The sequence below is a fragment of the Apostichopus japonicus genome, chromosome 23 (genome assembly GCF_037975245.1).
Source record: "Apostichopus japonicus isolate 1M-3 chromosome 23, ASM3797524v1, whole genome shotgun sequence".
Classification (NCBI taxonomy): domain Eukaryota; kingdom Metazoa; phylum Echinodermata; class Holothuroidea; order Aspidochirotida; family Stichopodidae; genus Apostichopus; species Apostichopus japonicus.
In genome coordinates, this window is record NC_092583.1 from 862,833 (window position 1) to 885,728 (window position 22,896).

The 22,896-nt window shown below is 35.9% G+C and overlaps 1 protein-coding gene across 3 annotated transcripts; it reads left to right on the forward strand.

The window, feature by feature from the left end:
- The first annotated feature begins 717 nt into the window (after window positions 1-717).
- On the forward strand, window positions 718-22,339 carry LOC139964724 (pleckstrin homology domain-containing family A member 8-like). 3 transcript variants are annotated; one of them, XM_071966586.1, is made up of 13 exons: window positions 718-926; window positions 1,974-2,090; window positions 2,816-2,971; window positions 3,676-3,797; window positions 5,535-5,693; window positions 6,634-6,674; window positions 7,655-7,930; window positions 11,131-11,216; window positions 11,787-11,845; window positions 12,248-12,378; window positions 16,532-16,602; window positions 17,390-17,451; window positions 18,198-22,339. In XM_071966586.1, the coding sequence occupies exons 1-13, from the start codon at window positions 878-880 to the stop codon at window positions 18,393-18,395; spliced, it is 1,527 nt and encodes a 508-aa protein (XP_071822687.1). In that variant the 5' UTR covers window positions 718-877; the 3' UTR covers window positions 18,396-22,339. The 3 variants fall into 3 exon arrangements, with proteins under 3 accessions (XP_071822687.1, XP_071822689.1, XP_071822688.1); XM_071966588.1 differs by lacking the exon at window positions 18,198-22,339 and adding an exon at window positions 18,058-18,117; XM_071966587.1 differs by lacking the exon at window positions 18,198-22,339 and adding an exon at window positions 17,918-17,977.
- Window positions 22,340-22,896: the final 557 nt, after the last annotated feature.

A 22,896-nucleotide genomic window follows, 5' to 3' on the forward strand; every position in this document is an offset into this window, starting at 1 on the left:
CTCAAAACTTGGAATATAGACAAAAATGAAGGGGAAAAAATATATGACGATTGGAGGTGAACGTAGAAAGCGAATGGTGAATGCTAAGAGATTCGAGCGCATAGCGGTACACAATAAGCACTGTTCTAATAGGGTGTATGCATTTCTCATGTTTCCATAAATTTGTTTATGTGAGTCTTTACAGTATGTTTATAGCTCCATGATTATACTATTGAAGGGAGTAAAGCGTGAACAATTCATGATATATTTGGATCCCTCTGAATCCACTGCGCATTGACATGATTCACATAAAAATTGCGCAAGGTCTCGATCCATGGGGGCCGGGGGCAGGGGAAGGACACACCATAAAACAGGTTTATCATGACAGAAACTCACAAATCTCGGCCATACAAGGCCATAACTTTTAACAATCGTCATATCAAAGACACTGATACCACGGGTGTGACAATATGAACAACTAAATCAAGCCACAAAACTTGAATGTCGATCTTTGATCCACTCATTTTTCAAGCCAACCATTGTTTTTCACAAAACAAATTTAATAACTTTAACAAATACATTTATTTGGGCAAATATCTTCCCCCTTGCTTGCTTGCTAGCGATTCCGCTTCACTCTGGGACGGGACGCTTACAGGGGAGCCCGCCCGGCCGTTCCAGATCTGTTACCAAAAGCAGCATGTAAAAACGGCTGATTTGTGAGCTCTATAAGTCTAGTACAAATAACAGGTGATTTATATTTCGCACAACACATACGAACCACGTATTAATGTCAGTCAGCTAAAATTACAGGTAGAATCAGTCAAAATTTGCAAATATGTTACACGATATAATGAGTTGCTACTAAAGAGATCTGGGTTTCCAGCCGTAAGCTTTCACCATGCCAGAAATGGAAGGAATTTTGTACAAATGGACCAACTATGTTTCAGGTTGGCAAAAGGTCCAAACGACCAACGTAATAATAGTATTAGGCCTAGGGCCTAGTAGTAGTATGGTAACGACTTCGAGTCGTCCAGTCACTAATCACTCGTAGTCATAGTATACTAAGTAGCACTAGCATACTCACTAAGTATCCATACTTACTTAAGTATTTATTTGAATACTTATATTATAAAGTACTCATACAATAGTTCGAAATCACTTTTATATTTTAAAAAACAACTAAAACGGTCGGTACTAATTTAGAATCCGTACCATTCCTAACCCCTAACCCTACTTCCTTAAACCCTAATTCCTAACCCCTAACCCTACTTCCTAACCCCTATTCCATACTTCCTAACCCTAATTCCTAGCCCCTAGTAAGCTTTCCCATTCATATGGTATGGATTCTAAAGTTAGGCCAAACGGAACTTTATTAAATAAGCACGTGTAAAGTTTCTAGTTTATTTCCTTGTGTTTTGGTGGGGGGGGGGAGGGTGTTTTTTTTTGTTGGTGGCCTGGCCTTGATAAGCTCTGCTTCTGCCAGGTCTCCCACACTTCACATCATTTGTATATATCAATTGTTTAATTCCTATGGAATGTATTTGTATTGTTTATTCAAATGTTATATGTTCACTTTGTTTATGTTATGGTGAAGTGGAAATAAATAGTTTTCAATTACTCCAATGTTTACGCACAGTATAAATTGTAGTTAGTACACTGTACTGGCTAGTCTTTGAAAGCATTACAATTCATATTACACTGCATTCTGTATCCCAACTATATTGGCATTTTTGACAAAGATTCAGACATATAATTGAAGACATTTCTATCAAATTATGAGATTGATGTTATGACAACTAGTTTGTTGCTCCTTATGGACCAATTGTTTATCAATTAAACATGTTTATAATTTGAGTCCCACCAATTTATACATGCGTTAACCTTTCAAATAGTGCCCTTAGTACATAAGCATTGTTTCAACTGACTTTCAACTATACAGTACATAATCTTACCCTACATGATTAAAGTTGATGTTGATTCTTATCTTATCTTAGGTTGGCAACCAAGATGGTTTATTTTAGACAAAGGAATCCTAGCTTATTATAAATCACAAGATGAAGTTGGTCAAGGCTGCAAGGGATCTGTTAAGCTTGCTTGTTGTGAAATTGATGGTAAGTTTTCAAACTCATCAGGCTGGTTTATGAACTAAGTTGATAATGTTCCCAAAACCTACCTATCGAGTATTGCAATTTAGCCAATTGGTCACATGAGTACTCCATGTTAACTTCTAAATTGTGAAGATATATGTGAATTGACTTTTTGGTATGTACAGGGTTATATATATATACCTGTACGGAATATAAATTGTTTGAGTTTAGAAGTATGGTTTCTTACCCAAATGAAATGACACAGACTGATTATTGTGCATTATTCACATAAATGGTTTTGCTGACATTCCATAGATTAGGCTTAGATGAAACTGAACAGACCTCTACAGACTTAGCTTGAAAAATACTTCATGTGCGAATTTGCATTTCCTTTCAGCTGTTTGCTAAAAAGTACTGTACCACTTTATCATGTTTGCTCTAAACTCTTGTGTAAATTGTCATGAGGGTAAGGAAGGTTAAGAATAAAACCAGGTGACATGCGATTCTTATTCTTTGGACTAGATGCAAGTAACATATATACGTAGTTGCTGTTTATTATCCCATTTGCAAACACATTCAAGGAGTTTAACCGGTGTGGAATATCCTGAAACTAGCCACAAATTCAATTGATGCAAAAATGCAGCTCTTTAAACTTTCATTTCATTTTTCGCAGGAAAATATTACATTAATTTGACTTACAAGTGAAAGATTTAAATTGTTTCAAATCTTTCTATTGTATATATTTACAGTCCATGGTACAGACCCAACAAGAGTAGATTTGATCATTCCTGGGGAACAACATTTCTATGTTAAAGGGACGAGCGAGGCTGAGAGACAAAGGTGGCTGGTGGCTCTTGGCTCTGCCAAAGCCTGTCTAACAGACTCGATCGTACACCAAGGAAAAGGTAGTTACTGTAAATGCAAAAATATTTGAAATTTGATTGTCACTACCAGGGTACTATTGAATGATAAATTAGCTACTTTGTGAAATGTATTTAAAACATTTGCAAACTATTTTCTCATGAACATATTTTATTTCTTGGCGCCGGGGATGGGACAAGGGGCTTGTGGGAGGGGCTGGAAATCCAGTTTGGCATGATACTTGTAAGGCCTTAGTCAATGCCATGTGACTATTTTGTGTTAGTAGGTTAATACTTGTGTAGAATTAAATATTGTGGCCCCAATTCATGACCACCATTTTGACTGCAGTATGCAGGACGGTTAAGTTATTTACATGGAATCCAAGCTGTTCATGCTCCATTCATTACCCCACCACACAGTCAATGAATACTTGGACTCTACAGATGTTAAAGCACAGTCTGTTCCTAAGGCAATTGTTAAATATGAAGACCCTACGAGAGTTTAGCTTTACCATAACACTGCATGATGTATGCCTGCTCCTCTAGTGAGAGGGCTCTGAGCATCAAATGTGTGGCTACCTGTTATTGTTTCAAACCAGAATTGTGTTACATTATAACTAGAGAGGGAAACATATATATGCAGTTTACTCGTTTCTCCTCTTCAACACTCAATACAGTTACCATTGCTGCATTAATTAACAATGCAAATAAAATGTCTAAATGACATTTATGTCTTATTGTTTTGGCAGAGGAATCTGATAGTAACATGAGAAGTAAGATGTCAGAACTTAGGCTTTACTGTGACTTGCTGATGCAGCAAGTTGCTTCAGTGAAAGAGGCTTGTGAGGAGAGAGAACAACCAGATGTGGAGGTAAGGGTTCAAACCAAGCAATTCACTGTCCATGAGTATATAATGTAGCAGCTACTCAGAGACAGCATCGTTAATAAGTGCATGATGAGGAATGACATCAAGCTGTCCAGGTAAGCAAACCAACTATTTAATTGTCTCTGAGTTACTACATAGCTTCTCTGGGATGGAATAGTTATTATTTTAATTCATGACGAAAGGTAACAACTAGCTTTAGATGTATGAGGTTTTATGAGTGGTATGCAAGCTATATTTGCTACTGCTACAGTCTAACAAGGATACAATGGAGTATGTATTGTATGTATTTTAGATCCTCCTGCAAGCAGGAATTTGTGAAGAAGCCATCATTGGCTTATCAAAGCCGCAAGCTGACCAAAGTCAGTTACTTAGATTCATATTTAACGTCCATGATTATGAATAGTCAATTGTCAACAACTCTGTAACTGGACGACATACATTAATCTTGGAGTGACTCGAACTTGGGACCTCATGATTGAAAGGCACCTGCTTTAACCACTGAGCTTACACTCCCATTGATGATGAGAGTGAACAGATGAGAGTGAACAAAAGCTGAGAATAATGTAGCTTCTCAGAAACAAGATCATCGTGAGGAGTATGAACTGGCTGCAGGGGTAGACAATGAATATCATGGCTATTCAGTGATGGCATCATTATAATTTCATAATAAGCTGATGTTTTTCATCTCTGCAATTAGAATAGCTACTTAGCTATGGCATAGTTGTATAAGTTAGAGGCCCTGATGCTCTCATCTCCATGAGTAGCAGAGCTACTTAGATATATGCAATAGGTTTATGTTGTATTATGCCATATATTAATTTTGATTGGTACAAGTAGTTCATATTTAGCATTGCTGCCCTCTTCATATTCTTAAGAACAGTATGCATGTTTGGGTGTGCTGTTATTGACTACTAACTTCTATCAGATATTTACTTGACAACAACATGAGACAGAAAGCAGAATTAAACATCTTATTAAACATCTTTGGTAAGAAGATAAGTGACAATACTTCAGTGTATAGGCTAGAGGCAATTATGTTTTTCATCTCTATGAGTAGCATAGCTTCTTAGCTATGGCATACAGGGGTGTCAGAAGCTATTTGGGATTGGTACGGCAGATCAGAGTGTGGCCATCTATCATAATTATCGGGGGGAGGTTTGGTAGGTCAAACTACGCCACGCGCCACCATAGTTGGCGCGTAGCGTAATTGAGAAAATTTTGAAAAAATGCCTCCCAGATTGCAGGAAATGGCACTTCCCAAGCTTGAAAACAAGACCCCTGCCATGCCAGAGTAGTCACATTTAGCCTACTTGCTTGTTTCATTTTGGTTCTTTACATTTTGCCATTTTTTTTGGGGCCATTCTTAGTCATACATACATACATACACACATACACACATACATACATACATACATACATACATACATACATTAGCTATCAATGCAAAAATGTATAAACACTCAAAACATGCTGAGTGAGAAAGAAAAAAGAAGAACTTAGCATTTTCGCATCTTTTCAGTTTGCACAATCACTTCCTGCTACAAGATACTGTACCAGCTAAATTATTTCCTGCTATTCAATGATTTTTCATTTATGAATAATTTAGGTAAATATCAGGTAAGTGCCATCCACAGAGGTATGTACAGTAATACTGATCACAGAATAAACATTTTTGTAATTATGAAATTAATATTTGTTTTCTCACTATTTCCATTTTTGCAGAAATTGAACCAGTCGACCTCTCTTTTATCCCAAACCTGTGGTACTTTTATCGATACGTTAGAAAACTGTATGCAACTTGCCAACTCATCGTTAAACCAACACAATTCACAGAATTCTGTCACAGATGCTGCTATACTGTCCTCTGTCACTCCCGAACGGGTAAGGTGAACTATAAATCATACTACATAGCCTGACTGGAATACAAATACCGTTTATGCATATATCGTACCTATATTGTGAAACCAACTGGCCAATTAACACCTTAAAGTAAATGAGCAATGGATATGCAACATTTCATATTAATGGCTCTAATCTTACTGTAACTAATTTTCATTATACCAAAATTGGTCAGTCTATTCATAAATTTACTGAACTTTTCATTCTGGGGGTGGGGGAGGCAGGGGACCAGATGAGAGATATGAAGTTGTGGCTTGGTTCTTTATTTTCAGGATTCACTAAATATTGCAATAAAGTACCTCACAGTGATGGAGGCTTTGTTAGGAATAGTACTTTATCTTTTCCAAAAGATCATCTTATTACGGAATGGAAAGAGCTAAAATTAAAGAATTGATCAAACACTGCACTGCTTTGCTAGTTTTCATAATAAGGCTTGCTGTAGAGACTCATTGCCATTGTGTTGTAAGGTCGAAGGTCGAAAGTTACAGAAAAATAAGCATTCTTGTACAGTATTCAGTTAAACTGTAAAAGGGTGGTTAAGGTAGTTCCCTCATAGACGGCATCGACTCGACCTGGTTTGGAGTTATTACTGTCGAAAAGGGTCAAAGGTTAGCAAACATTCTATTTAAGATTGCGTTGATCTGTTTATTACTGACAGCATCAAGTGTGAGCCCCTCAAAATGTAGACTGGCATACAAAATGGCAGATTTGATCTATTACACTAGACACAATTAGGTAAAATTAATTGAACATACAGGTGTGGAAATAATAACAATAGCATTACCATACTTGCAATAAATGGGATAGCAAACAAGGTCGTAAGTGAACACCTTGCAAGAGGCCCTTAATAGATACAAACATCTGAGAACTTTAAAGGTCGTTAGTTAAATCTTTTTTCTTGTTATCTCTGATTTCTTTGCAGAAAAGAACTTCATCTTTAAGAGGTCACGCAGTTGAAGACAGGTATATGTGTTATTTTTCTTCATTCTTGGAAGCAAAAAATCGGATGAAAACTTATAAAACAAAAAAGTTTTATGTTGAACATCATTCCACTCGATATGAATCATTTCATGCTATCAATACATGTAATTTATGCAAATTATCATCACCGGGAAATGAATAGTTACATGAATGAGTATTTCAAAGCCATTAGCTGATTGGGTATGTCAGTGACTTTATGCAAATGAGCTGCTGTAAAGGGTTACCCCGATTGGTTGAATATGTACTAATTATGGTGTCTGAAAGAAGCTGATTGGTCCTGATGCTTTTAGCCCATATAGGATCTTCTTCAAATGGTAAACTAATGACAACAAGAAAACAAAGAAAATGCAAACATTTTAGGTAAAAACAGGAAAAAGTAATCCGAAAAAAAAGTGAGAAAAATGAGATAGAACAGAACTTTGATAGGGTTGAAATGTGTCAAAAATTAAGACTGACTATTTCATTTCTGACTATTCCGGCAATTTAATGATGAGTTAACAAAATATTATCCTGTGAAGCATTGAATATTTCAATTGCGAGTGACTTAAAGCAAGCGGATGATTTTCTTTGGTCGTTATCTCAAAGAAATTCCACAAAACTTGCCAAATTATGTTCAACAGTATATGAATATGAAAAAATCTCTCTCTTGGCCTTTCTTCCAAGTGCTAAACTCACTTAAAAACAAAGTAATGATTTGTGATAAAATTGTGGATCAATTCTTTTGTCGGCATTACTCCATACAGTATACCACAAACCATTAAAAAAAAACATCAGATTGCGAAAGGCCAAAAATGATGAACAGTTTTGGAATTTTACTCGACCGTTTGTAATTTATCTTGTGTGTTGTTGAAGTGTTTGTCAATAGCGCAAGTAGTTATGAGAATGAAAAAGTGAAACCGTACGGGAAGAAAAAAATGTAGATTTCTCGCTCAAAACTAAACTGTGGTGTGTTCTTGTCATAGGTACACGCCACCTACTACCAACAAATACGGTATTCAGACGAGATACCACAATTTAGAGGACATGGCGTCCAGACCCCGACGTCACCGATCAGGAGACCATGCCAGGACTTCCAGTACAAGCAGCGCAGAGAGCGTACCAGTAGAACAGAGTAAAAAGATGTCCAAAGAAAAGTCTGACACAGAATCTAGAACTTCCATCAAAGAAAAAAACGAAGAGGCTGAAGTCCAGACGACCAGCCCTAGATACAAGACATTCTTCTCTGAATTACAAACCAAGTGAGTACAATAGAGAGCCAAGTGTTGATATAATCATTAGTTGGTAATGGTTTTTGCATAAATTATTTCACTACACTGTTAATCGTACCATTATTTTGGTCATCGTGAACAACCTTCCTCACAGTCACCTGTCTGTTATACTAATTTGCTGGGGCAAATCCAGTTCTGTCCTCTCATAGCTTCAGTTCAAAGATTATGCCCTGTTTTGTGACATGGATCTAAGCATGGGTCTCAGCTTTGTTTTTGTTGGTTCTAAGCTTTTGGTTTGAACTATCAATTTGATTTTAGGATATAAACTAATATTAACGATATGTGTAGCGTTTATGTCAGAGACAACCGTCCATACTTTTTGCCAAGCTCAAAAGCCCCAGTCTTGTTACTCATAGGTTATCTGTTTGTATTGCTGTCTTTTTTTGTCGTTTTTCTTTCAACTGCTGAAGTTGATAGTTTATCTGTGCAGTTGTTTGTTTAGGGGGGGGGGGGTAGGGGTATGGGGGTCAGAGAGGGGATGGGTGGGTTAGTTTCCAGTAAGAGCTACACTGGTTGCTACAGTCTGTATATAACTATATGACCTACATGTCTCTCATTAAAGGAAAGATGAGGAATTTGAAAAACACTTCTTAATCTAGCTCAACAGTTGAAATCACAGTATGACATACATAACCTTTCTAAGGTTTTTGCAAAGTAACAAAATGAAAGAGAATGAAAATTAATTTGTTGGATTGAGAATGTTTCTGTACTGGACTAAAATCAGTAATAATTAATTCACTGCTCATTAGAGCAGACAATTGTTGTGAGTATATAGATCTCTTTAAGTTGCAGGACTGCTCATTTAAGGTGTGAAGATCAATATAGGGCCGGGTCAACATTACAACCCAATTAAATATGGAGCTCTCAAAAGGGGACAATTATTCTGTGTAATTATTTTCCAACTTCAGTTTTGGTATCCTATAACATATTAATGTATGTGGGAACATGGGTGCCTTCATAAAATTCCAATTATTTGTTTTAAATAGCAGCAATGATTTGTGTTTTTCTCCTATCCTCCTGTTTTGGTAGGATCCACATTTTATGTTCAGAAGAAGTGAGGCAGATTAAAAAAGGAACTTGTGCAATAAGCTTATGAAATACCTAAACAAAGAAAAATCTGTTTTGCCTTCCGTATAGCAATGCTGTAGTTTTGTTTCACGCATGTTATTTTCATAAGAGTGCAATTAATTGTGCTAATTTTAAAACTTGTGCAATAATTGTTAATTTATGAATATTAAGTAATGGAGAATGTTTATATACTTTTCACTAATTGCATGAGTAAGCCGAGTTAATTGGTCGCAAAATCTGTACTGTCTGTTTGGAAAGTGAATGTGTAATTTCTTCTTAGTTTACATAGTCAGAGTTATACTTGTAAATTGCTTGTACAAAGATTCAGGGAATGATCAAGGGCAGGGGATGATCAAGGTGTGTTGGGGGGGGTGGGGGGTAGAGCAACACTTGTAAATTAATTGCTTGTACAAAGATTCCCTCCATTATCATAATCTTGCCCAGAAACAACAGTGAAATATTGTCAACAGCAGCACAACCAGCACTAAGGTAAAGGGCATGGGATGATCAAGGTGTGTTTGAGGGGGTGGGTAGGGGGCGGGGGGGGGGGGGGGTAGGGCAACACTTGTAAAGAGGAGAAGTGATTTAAAGTTCATTAGCATGCCTTACACATATATACACAAGTAAGAGCAAATAATTCCCAAGAAAGGGGTATGCTGGAGATGAGCAGAGCTTTGTTCTTTGCATTTTGCTTAATATTGGTTATTACTTCTTCATCTGCCTAAGGTAAAGTCCTCCAGTTAAGAAAAGAAAAGATATATAGAATGGTTGTTGATTTTGAGTTTGGTGTGAGGTTTTAAAGGCTGTACATTTTGACCTGGCTGAACGGAATAAATTTGAACTGTTTCACGTTGTTACTGGCATGTTTGTGTAATCTTTGTCTATAGTCTAGCATGTTTGTTTTTGTGTAGACCCTGCTATCCTTACATTAATTTGACAGTATTTACCTCATTACTAATTTGGGATCAGATTGAAACTACTACAACTGTGTCCATGTGGCGTTAAACCAGATGTTTCTATTTATAGAGGGACATTTTCCTAATTTCCTCCAAACATAATAAACATGATTGCAACATGTCTCTAAATAAATAATTAACATTATTGTCAAAACAGACTTAACATTTGAAAAAGAAAGTTTCAGGGCAAATGTCAACCCATACCTAGGCTGTTATTATCAATACTTTATTCCCAGTCCTATTAATCACATATACATGTTATGTAATGTGAAGAAGCATCAGTGTGTATATGATTATAGGGTAGGTGAATTTAAGGTCCAGTTTCTCTAGACATTGGCTAGCGACTGTCCTATTGTATGTGTTAATTTACTGATATACTTAACTTTAGCTGCTTTAAGTTACAGTACATTTGATTATTATGATTATTTATTATTTATTGAATTTCATATAACGCAACCCCAACAAAGTTTTCGGTTGCGCTTTACAACAAAATACAAAGAAAGAATAAATCATTCATAAGAAAATAAGATATCAAATGGCGTAGAAAAATATACTAGATGAATGTACAAAAATATACAATTGTTATGAAAATCAAAGAGAAAAATAGAAAATGCAAAATGCAATATAAAATCTAAAAGAAACTTCAAAAATATGAAATATAATGAATACAAATATTGAAAATTTGAAAAATTTAGTATATAAGTGATTAGCCAGGAAATAAATATGTTTTGAGTTTTCTTTTAAAAATTGCAAGATTCTCAGATTGTTTGACATGGTAAGGTAATTTATTCCATTGCTCGGTGCCAAATACACTTATTGCTCTTGAAGCAAAAGTGACCCTCTGTGGCATGGGGTATTTATGGTCCAGTTTTTTTACTTGCCCATCCCAATAATGCAATATTATCTTATTATCTTCCTAAGATATCAATTCACGGTACTGTCATACCATCTCCCTCACATATGGTCGTTGGCTCCCTCGTTGCGAACCACTGCCCACTTACATCTACTAGGACCCAAATATTATTCTGTAATCTGTTGCTTATTTCATTAATTAAAAAAAAATTTACTCTCAATAATACACATGTGTTGCTTTATTATTATTATTATTTTTTTTTTTATGATTTATTTTAAAAATTATTTTCTTAGATTTTCTGACATTAAGCTGAACCAGAATGATGGCATTCCAACTTCCACATTCCTTGATGCCTGCGTCTGTATCGTTGGCATATTTGGTAGGTTTTACAAATCAAACTGTGCTACAAAGGTGTAGACTTTTGCCCATACCCAGGTGTGAAATAAAAGTTTGCTTGGTCAAGGAGATATCTTCTTAACAATTTGCAAAAGATATCTCTTGAAATTTTGAGAGACCATCCTAGTTTTGAACTGTAGATTTTATCTCAAATTGTTTAAATGTTGTGTCAGTTTAAGACATTATTGTTATCAAGCTCGTACAAACCTAAATGACTTTGTTTTAAACTTTGGGGTGATTGGGGGAAGTGGGGGGGGGCGGGTTGGTAAGGGAAACTTCATGTATTACAGTAGTCATTCAATAATCAATGCAATTTTTGCAGAAGTGATATGAATTGATTTCAGTTGCATCAGTCTGTTTAGAATTCCTCAGACTTACATATGTCTATTCGTGGTCATAAATACGATATATATATCTATATATATATATATACTATTATATATATGTATATATCTATATATAAATATATATTGGTTATGACCATGGAGACACATATATGTATATTTTTGGAATATTTGTATTATTTCTATGATATTTTTGGTTGTTGTTTCAGATGCTTTGAATGGCACTGCCTTTGCACCTGTGAAAATGGATATTAATGGAAATATAAGGGTATGTATTTCACATTTAGTCATAATATATTTGCATTTTACGCTATGCCTGAAGCTTTTGTCACTGTGGACAAGTCATATTATAGTCACACTCCCCTCAATCTTACTATTAAAGGGACAGACTCGTATTTGAGTCCTTTCTTATACAAGTAACACAACATATTTCCCAGGCTGTTGAACCAACCAAAGTACAAATATTCAGCCATAGAAGCAAGACAGTCATAAGTCAAATATCTTCATCCGTTCCTGTCAAAGGCCCTTCAGCCGTTGCTATTTTCATTTTTAGAATCAATTGTTTTCCATATCTCTTATGCCGTCTTGTCGAGTGCGAGAATAAGCCTGTTCTTCTGCCTGTGTTGGTCCGCAGCGTAAAAATCGATATTTAAATTGTGTTCCTTCACAGAAAATCCGTCAGAAGTATAAGAGTGACCCAGATGCCTACGGGATTTTGCAAGATATCGTACAACAAGAGGTGAAAGATAACACCACCACTGCGAAAAACTCCGCCACCGATGCCCTTATGTGGTTGAGGAGGTACGGTGACCGTTGTATGTTGTATCTATAAGCCAGGGGTGGGCAACCTAAGGCCCACGGTCACATGTGGCCCGCCAGTGATTTTTTTGCAGCCTGTGAGATGTCTCAAGAAAAAGGAAAAAAATCATTCTATTTTACATTCACAAAAAACGAGCTAGCTGCTTAGAATTTATCTGTACTAATGATGCTGTCAGGTAGGTCTATTATCACCATTAATTATCATATGTACTGTATTGACATTACTATGTTTTTGTGATACAGATTAGTACACACACCTTTTGCTTCAAAGTCCTCGGAATCAAAGGTTTGAAATCAACAGCAGGTCGTTGGTTAGGTGCGGCCCTGTCAATCTTTCCCTCCTAAAATCTGGCTCTTTCATTCAAAAAGGTTGCCCACCCCTGCTATAAGCTGTTTGTGTGTTGCAATTATAAATCAACGTCCATTGTAGCTGGTTGCATGTAATTATTATAAAACCTATTTCACTTTTCAAAACTTATATGTTAGGGTCAAAGTTAAGGAACTACATGGCTGGGTTGGACAGGGGAGCAGATGGGATGGGGGGGGGGAATTAGTAAGGGATCTTTCTTTCTCTGGGGGATAGGACTGATTTTTGGTTCCTTGCTTTAGCAAAAGGAACCTATGTAGTCAGGTTGGCGTGGGTGTGTGTGTGCGTCTGTGACACTTGCTTGGGTACGCTCTATCTCAATAAGGGAATGTTGGATTGAGGCCAAACTTGGACTATAGATCCGCCATATGGAGAAGGTGTGCCCTATTGTTTTTGGTGCCCACAAAGGTCACCAAAAGGTCAGTTATGGTCCAAAAACCGAAAATATTAAAACTGCAATAACTCCTAGTGCCAATGTGTGACAAGGTTGATATTTTGGGACAAGCTGTGAACTGGTTAGGGGAACATTTTCAAAGTTAGCGGCTATGTGATCTGAGGTCACCAAAGGTCAATTAAGGATAAAAAACTAGTATTTTTGCGATAACTTGAGAACAAAATGTCCGTTAGGGTTGGGAGTTGCTTCAATGTAATCCAATTGTCGACCCGCATCTGGGTGACCCTTGACCTCAATTTGACCTCTGGTGACCTTTACGTGTTTTGGGGGATTTTTACAGTTTCGATGCTATTTTCAGATGTCAAAGGTACCTTCTGATCATAAATGTCAATAGGTTGACCCCGTGTGACCTTTTTGTGCAAAGTTATATGGGGTCAAAGTTTTTCGGTCGGAGTTAGGATGACTGTACAGACTTGTCGTTTTGTTTTTTGGAATCAGGAGAAAAAACTACATCTGAAACCAAGGTCAAAAGGTCTAAGGTCACAATAGAAAAAATATGCTTATTTTGGGAGGAAACGAGCAAAAAAGAAAATATTTGGTTTTGATGCTAGATTTGGATATCAAAGGTACCTTCCGATCAAAAATGTCAATGGGTTGACACCCGTGTGACCTTCGTGTGCGAAGTTATCCAAGGTCAAAGTTAATTTTCAGACATTTCATGCAATAACTCCCAGTTCCAAGATGTGACACAGTTGATATTTTTAGACAAGCTGTAAATGGTATAGGGGAATATTTTCAAACTTAACAGTCATGTGATCTGAGGTCACCAAAGGTCAATTAATGTTAAAAAACTATTATTTTGGGGGGAGAAAATGGGCAAAGAAAAAAATGTTTGAATTTTTATAGTTTGATGCTATATTCACGTCTCAAAAACGTCAATATGTTGACCCCAGGTGACCTTTGTGTGTTAAGTTACATGAGGTCAAAGTTAATTTTCAGACATTTAGTGCAATAACTCCCAGTGCCAAGGTGTGACACGGTTGATATTTTGGTACAAGTTGCGAATGGTATAGGGGAACATTTTCAAACTTAACGGTCATGTGATCCGAGGTCACAAAAGGTCAATTAATGATAAAAAACTAGTATTTTTGCGATAACTTGAGAACAAATTGTCCGTTAGGGTTGGGAGTTGCTTCCATGTAATCCAATTGTCGACCCGCATCTGGGTGACCTTTGACCTCAATTTGACCTCTGGTGACCTTTACGTGTTTTGGGGGATTTTTACAGTTTCGATGATATTTTCAGATGTCAAAGGTGCCTTCCGATCAAAAATGGCAATAGGTTGACACCTGTGTGACCTTCGTGTGCGAAGTTATACGAGGTCAAAGTTAATTTTCAGACATTTCATGCAATAACTCCCAGTTCCAAGGTGTGACACAGTTGATATTGTTGGACAAGTTGTAAATGGTATAGGGGAATATTTTCAAACTTAACGGTCATGTGATCTGAGGTCACCAAAGGTCAATTAATGTTATAAAACTAGTATTTTTGGGGGGATAAAATGGGCAAAGAAAAAATGTTTGAATTTTTATAGTTTGATGCTATATTCACGTCTCACCGATCAAAAATGTCAACATGTTGACCTCAGGGTGACCTTTGTGTTTTAAGTTATATGAGGTCAAAGTTAATCTTCAGACATTTAGTGCAATAACTCCCAGTGCCAAGGTGTGACACGGTTGATATTTTGGGAAAAGTTGCAAATGGTATAGGGGAATATTTTCAAATGGAACGGTCATGTGATCCAAGGTCATCAATGGTCAGTTAATGTTAAAAACTAGTATTTTTGGGGGGAGAAAATGGGCAAAGAAAAAAATGTTTGAATTTTTATAGTTTAATGCTACATTCACGTCCCACCGATCAAAAATATCAATTGGTTGACCTCCGGGTGCCCTTTGTGTGTGAAGTTATGCATACAAGTTCAAAGTTAATTTTTAGACATTTAATGCAAGTAAATCCCAATGCCAAGGTGTGACACGGTTGATATTTTGGGACAAGTTGTGAATGGGGTGGTGGAACATTTTCAAACTTAACGGTCATGTCATCTGAGGTCACCAATGCAATGTTATCATATCTGTTGACCCGCTTGTAGGTGACCTTATATTTCTTACATTTTCTACGCCATATTTAGAACTAAAAAGTGCCTTTTGATCAAAAATCTGATCACAATTTGTGATCACAAGTGTTGTCTATAGTGTTGGTTACTGTATGGGTACATGTAGGACCACAATTACTTGGACTATTTGAGCCCAATCTTGCTTGATAATATTATGTGTATTGTCATATACCCCTACGCAAGGAACCACAGTGCCCTTGGGCTCTTGTTTTCTATGTTTACATCCTTTCTAACTTCCTGTAAGTCGACAGGTTGGGTAAATATCTATAAGCTCTTTGTACTCTTCAAATCTGTACTGAAGTTGTACTTAATGTTATTTACTCAAGTAAAATTGTCTTTTTTTTTACCAAAAAAAATGGAAAAAGAATATATAAACAAAGGAAAAGGTGATACAATCTCTGTCAGGTTTTGGTAAAATTTTTGATATATTTTCAGGACTTTACCTTCTTTTTTCAATGCTGTAAAATTTGACTGTTTAGTGACATATTTGTAGTCTTTTTTATTCTCTCATCCATTTATGCAAGTAATCAATAGATTGTCATATATAGGTCATTAAATAATAAACAATATGTACAGACCAGACTTAAGGAAACTTGCAGATTTAGAATTGTGTTTTTTTAACTGCAAAGGAGGATATTAAAGGAGACTAGATATTTATTCCATCAAATAAAAAAGGAATAAGTTTTATTTTTATAAGATATTTTTATAATTTATTTATAATATATATTTATAATATATAATATTTATAATAAATATTTATAATTTATTTTTATAAGATATAAGATATTTTTATAAGATATTTTTTATAAGATAGTTATTTTTTTACTCCTACGTTTATCCCACACAAAATTTTTCACCTCCAAAAGAAGTTTAGGTTTATGTCTACTGCAGCAAGTTTCTTTTCTTGCATGCTCTAAATGTTGTTTTCTTTTCTTTATTTAGTAAGATCTCTTCAGGTTATTAAGGAAGTAAGTGCTGGAGATTCAGAGTTGTTTATAAACATGCAAGGGGGAATATCGAATAGGGACGAGATAACTATTCCATCATAAACAAAAGAATTATTTTGTTTTTTGTAAGATAGTTAATTTTTTACTCCTACGTTCATCCCACACATCCAAGAGAAGTTTATGTTTTTGTCTAACACAACAAGTTTCCTTCTTGCAGTCACTAAATGTTTTAATTATGTTTTTATTGTTTGCAGATCTCTACAATTTATTAAGGAAATGATTAAGGAAATAAGTGCTGGAGAGACAGACCTTAATGTAGTATCAAGTAAGTCTTGTTCTATATTTCCAACTTTTGTTTTCAAAAAGGGCATTTTCTCTCGTGAGAAAAAATCTTCACTTGTTTAAAAAATGTTTTTGGAAAAGAGCAATTTGGGGGTGAGTTTCTTGCAGTTCAAAATTGTCCAAATAACAACCCTGCCTGAATAATTTTACATAAAGACTTTTTCATCAATGTTCAGCAAATTAACGATGATTGATCAGGTCTAAAAGTTGCAGATGAGAATTGTGAATGGCTTGATTAGTTTACTTGGCTAGTTTCCACGGTTACACAGAAAAAACTCATGTTACATCGCTCCATCTGCCGAGATTCTTGCCAAGGAATTAAAAGGAAGGAATTTTAGGAGGGAGCTATATCTATTGGAGTGAGGGGAGTGGAAGGGGGGGATTAGGGGTAGAGATGGGAGGGCATGGAAGTGCTAGAGAAACTCTGATTTGGGAGAGAAATCTGGTAACATGTGATGTCTACCAATCTGAAAAATTTGACTTGGGGAAGAAATTTGACTCAAAGAATGAATTTTAGGAGGGGGCTTTATCTATTGGGGTGAGGGGAGTGGAAGAGGGGGGTTAGGGGTAGAGATGGGAGGGCATGGAAACGCTAGAGAAACTGATTTGAGGAAGAAATCTGGTAACATTTGATGTCTACCAATGAGAAAAATTTGACTTGGGGATAGAGTTAAGCAAAATGTAGAATTTGCTATTAGAACTTATTTTTGATCTGGGAAATACTGTATAAAATATATATTTATTTGTATTTTCGTATTTCTTTGTTTCAGATAATGCATACTCTAAGTCACTTAAAAGCTACCATGGATGGGTCGTTAGGGGAATATTCGCGGTAAGTACACCAACGTCTTGTGTAGTTAGAATACCAAGTGTTCTTCTGATGGAAAAGTTTATGTCTTAGTACAGTTATGCATTCCATTGTAAACTATACAAACCACCTAAGTATCATCTCTTACAGTCCTATCCAGTAGCCTAACATATTATCCGATGCAGTAAACATTCAACTTCTCAAATTCTGGCAACAGCAGAATGAGTGACATCATCATTTATTCATCAAGTATTTTAAGTATATTTTTCTCCTTCAAATTTACAAATACTTTCTGTTCTGCAAAATATATCTACAAAACCAAAAAAATAAAGGTTTGATCCAAATTTCATTCCAATTATGTCACATTTTGTCGCATTATATAATGTGTAGTCAGAATTATGTGTCGTAATGACATCATACATACCTCTCCAATACAAAGGTATTTCATTATTTCACAAAAAGTTGAATTGTCTTGAATTGCTATCTCCAGTTAGCAGCTAAGGCTGCCCCACATCTGGACGATTTTATCTACTAGAATTAGAATTACGAGTCATAATGACATCATATAAACTTCTCCCAATACAAAGGTATTTCACCAAAGTTTGAATTGTCTTGAATTCATCTCTCCAGTTAGCAGCTAAGGCTGCCCCACATCTGGAAGATTTTATCTACTAGAATTAGAATTACGAGTCATAATGACATCATATAAACTTCTCCCAATACAAAGGTATTTCACCAAAGTTTGAATTGTCTTGAATTCGTCTCTCCAGTTAGCAGCTAAGGCTGCCCCGCACCTGGAAGATTTTATCTACTTCATCGCAGTGAACAAGGAGGACATCGAGAAGAATGACTTCATGCCCTCGGTCATAAAGGACTTGTCCGAGTGCGGTCAAGCCATGGAGAAGATAACGGATATATTGATAAAGCACTACGTAGACCATAATATAGAGAGTAGTGATCAAGTCTGAAGAGGTCAAAGGTTGCACAGGTATCCAACCCACCAAGCCAAGTTGTTCCCGTGGAGATCTTACAAAGAATTGTGCACAAAGCCACAGAGTTTGGAAGAGAAACAAGAATAAAAAACAGAATCTTGTTGGTGTTTGTGAACAGTACGTATAGAAGAGTAAAAGTGAAAATGAAAGAAAAATATGAAAATGCTATTGATATAATAAATATCAGAGTATCATTGGTAGATGACCTAAGTAGTTGGAAAGAAAAAATATCTCTTGTGTATGTGTGTTTAATATTGAGAGAAGTATACAATGAACATGGCAAAGAGAAACGGTTGGCAATGTCCAGTATTACAATTTATTTTAAAGCATTCATAAATAAATGTGATATTAAATAAACTAATAAATTGCAAATTTATTCTCTTCAAAAAGTGATGTTCCACAACATTTTTTCCACAAACTAGAAATAATTTTAAGTTATTGTTATTACTATGTTTCATTTTCCTGCCCATTCCTCAATTTCATTGTTCCTATATTGATTTATTTTTCTGCAAATTGAGCAAATTTTCAAGATTTGTGTCCTTTTTTGTTTTCTGTTATTCAATATGATGAAAGAATGACCTGTTAAAATTGACAAAAGCTTCTAAAAAAGTTGTTTGCTATAAAAAGTTTGAATATTTAAGATATGATATTATGATACTACTCGAGACAAACAATAGACTGTAAACATTTTCCTTGTTGATCACAAAAAGTACTTAACGAAAAATCACCAAAATTTTGATATGTAGAAAAGTTGAAACTTTTATTTACCTTGTTGCCGAGCAATCTGGAAATGTCATAATATTATATAGTAATTAATGCATCAAGTCACAATCAGTCCCCCCTCCCTCCCCCGACAGTATTAGTGAAAGAAAGGGCAGAGGGGTCATTTCTTTCAAAAATTTGCAATTTTGGTTATATCTTAAATATATGTAACATAGGATTTGTTTAAGTTGTTTACAAAGCTGCTAATATTGCAAATGTACTGTATCTAATCAGCAATGGTTCCTCTAGGTTTTTTTTTGTAGTGTTATTTGCACAGGATTGTAGTAATGATGGTATGATGTTGTCGGGGTAGGTGGGGGGGGGAGGGGCTAATTGTTGAGTATAGTTGAAATTTAAAGTTTGTACTATTTTAAGTTTGTATTTAAATTAAACTATTCAGTTGTAATTAAACCTAGAAGAAAAACTGTAATTTATGTAAAGACATCATTATATCATTTTTATTAATTACAAAGACAAAGGTTTTCTTGGAGTATACAAATGAGGGTTTTGTGTACATGTTGTTGTGGTGGTGTATAGTGAGTAAGAAATTATTTTTTAGTTCTGCTGAATAGTATTGGTACAAGTAAAGAAAAAGAGAGCTACTTTAAGTGAATCAGGGAAACAGACCCCCTAGAGAAATCTTCCAGAAACAACTGCTCTTTATTTGGGATGGGAAATCTCTTTTACCATAGCCTTCAAACCAAGTGGGAAGGGCTAGATTGATGCCTGCTTCTAAATAATCCTGCAATCCTGAAAATGACAGGTTTTTGTTTTATTCCATTTCCACCTAAGGGCACTGTTTTTCTTGTACCAACATCAAAATTCTTGCTGTCTCAAAGACAGTAATAGATTTTATGCACAAGAAAAACGAGGAAAAATTATGGTCCTTTCGTTTTAAAGAGGTTGGAGCAATTTGTTGATTTATCTCAATTTATCACTGTTTGTGTCTTACATAAAAGTTGCCAATCGAATGAGACTAGTTAGCCCTTTTTACTTTCTCATCCTTTTAATGATATGAGTCGGATGTTAGTGAGCAACAGTACTAGCTTAATACTAACACACAGTCGAGTACTTTTGTGGGAATGGGAGTCAGAATGGGAGTCAGAATGGGAGTCAGAATGGGAGTCAGAATGGGGAAATATGATATCTTGCTCACCAATGTTTAAATTCACATCATGTAATGACTGGAGCTGAAATTTAGAAAGGAAGGGTCGGAGAGGGAGGGGGAACAGTGAGGGAATGGGGGGGGGGGTTACCATTCACTGGATCTCCTCTTCCTTCAATATCAGAGGAACTTTAAAAGTGCTTTGTGTAACATTTTTTAATGGAAGAATGTGTATTCATAAAACTTATTTTGTTTAGTATCTTCACATAAATGTTTGAGTTTCATGGTTGTTGTGTAGCTGCACAAAGCAAAGCTTAAAATCTGTAGATAACTCTGGAAGGGGTGGGTGGGTGGGGTGAGAATTTAATATCATAGAAATAGCTACATTTCCCTCCCTAATTAATTAATTTCTTCCTGGTTTCCGTGACAGAGGTCTGAGTAAGTGCTGAGTTTCCATCTGCTTTCAAAGTACAGTGTATATGGTCGTTTATGACTACTAACCAAATTACTCTATGACTGTTATATGTACGAGATATGTAATAACTATTTTTTACTTCTCCTTGAGTGCAATGTAGACAATTACAGGAGTGGTCCTACTTACGGTTAGCAGACTGGTTGGTATTGTTGAGGGAGGCACATCAGTATACAGTTGGACAACATTAGTAGAGAAATATAACATTAATAACAAACAAACAAGAAAAGAAATTATGAATTCCACAAAAAACAGTTACCTTTTTTTTTGGGGGGGGGGGGCAGTAAAAAGGGCTTATTGACGTTTTCTTTAAAAGTCTGTGTAATAATTGCTACAAGCTTTTTGCAGGTGTTTGTGGAAAGGAATAAAGAGAGACAGGTATGTTTATGGGAGGTCGATAATATGATAATGAAGTCCGTGTCAAAGGTCATTATACTGTGACATAAATACTGAATCATTAAAGATTAAAAAGATCCAGAGATATGGTATGTGTGATGGTTTTATGTTATGGAAACATTGTTTTATAAATCTGACAACGTCATATTGCACAAACAATATTTAAAAAGCTGAGTCAAAGTTGATGATGTTGTGAAAGATAATCCTTGTGATGTAAATCTATCTAAGTAACTTATGAAAATGAACATTTATCACTAAGATCGTTTTTCCATTGTGTGGGGGTTCCTTACTATGTATAGAAGGTTTCTACTGTAGGTGTTGTGTAGGCTCAAATGTTTGTGGCCTTGAACGTATATATTCATATAATAACATTTCCAGGAACACACTGTAGCCGGAAAAAACCCCGACTACATTGACTTAGTCAAGGATCCTTTGTAACTTGTAAGAGGACACTTCTTCCCCACCCCCATATGCAGTGGTATAACCACGGAGGGCGGGTTAGAGGGGGGGGGGGAGAAGTCACTACTTCATGTAACCACCATGAATTATGACTTTTAAGTTTACCAAGGAGGATAAAAGCTTAGACGTAGTACGAACTTGTCCATCCCATCGAAGGAACTTCAAAACATTTGCACTTTAGTTCACTGTGTAATAAATGTGCCATGTATATTTTTAAAGAAAAATTTAAATACTATCATTTTGTCGTCTGTGCAAGGTAACCCTTTTTCCAATGCCTTACAGTATTTGTTAGTGTCACTAGAAGTGAAGACGAAACTTAAATTTCGTTACTATATGATGTTCACATTACAGGTACATGCAAGTATTTCTATCTTGGTAATATCAATGGTGGGCATACGTTATGTTTCACCACGTGCGTATCCATGAGTATCTGTAGACTGTATACCGTACGAGTAAGAAAGTCATAATGGATTCAGTTTTTGTATTGATTTCTCTCCCTTTGTGTCGGATTGTCGTGGTACTATGAGTCGAAGTGATGGTCGGGCTGATAAGGGGGGGGGGGTACACTAAAGACTCCCACCCTGGTACTTTCTAATGCTTACATTATCGATTACATTTTAATGAACCGTGCGAGATTTATGATGACATCAATAGGTCCTCATCGAATGAAATGGACGTATGGTTTATTTAAAAGACTAATATATTAAATATAATTATTTGAATTCACATGAAATTTCTGTCATATTTTCATGTTTTCTCGTTGAGGAAGTTCAATACCGCAATGCAGTATTTCGCATAACCATTCTAAAGAGGGAACACACTAAGCCATTTCTTTGTGTTGTTGTTGCTAAATTACAGCCGTGATTCTGATATTTAGATCATGATCGCTGACGGCTAACGAGGCTTTCAGGGTTGTTGGTCTTGTGTATCCAAAGAAAGTCACATTATAGACCGATGTGTTGTTTCAGACTGCACTAACTGGACACATTAATGTGATTACGATTTTCGGCACATTTTTCTTCTTTTTTAAGAGACAATTGATTACACATTGGCCACAAGAAATGAGTCTTAGAAGACACCGTAGAATCCTAAGTCATGCGTCGACTTGCACTCCCATTGCAGGTGCACCGTCGAGGTTGCAAATATTGGACCTAATGTTAAACAATTACGTAGGTAGTAAGGTGCCAGCCTAACATGAAACTGTACGAGGAATTGAAATCTTTATTTCTCCTTCATATTAACCCACTTTGCGCGTGCGACTCATGAAGTGGACGTTACAGACC

Excerpts from the sequence above, each read along its gene's own strand:
- LOC139964724 (XM_071966586.1), top strand. The coding sequence starts at position 878 with ATGCCAGAAATGGAAGGAATTTTGTACAAATGGACCAACTATGTTTCA. Across the intron at positions 3,798-5,534 it reads GAGAACAACCAGATGTGGAG|AAATTGAACCAGTCGACCTC; the intron begins GTAAGGGTTCAA and ends CCATTTTTGCAG. Across the intron at positions 17,452-18,197 it reads TCGTTAGGGGAATATTCGCG|TTAGCAGCTAAGGCTGCCCC; the intron begins GTAAGTACACCA and ends TCGTCTCTCCAG.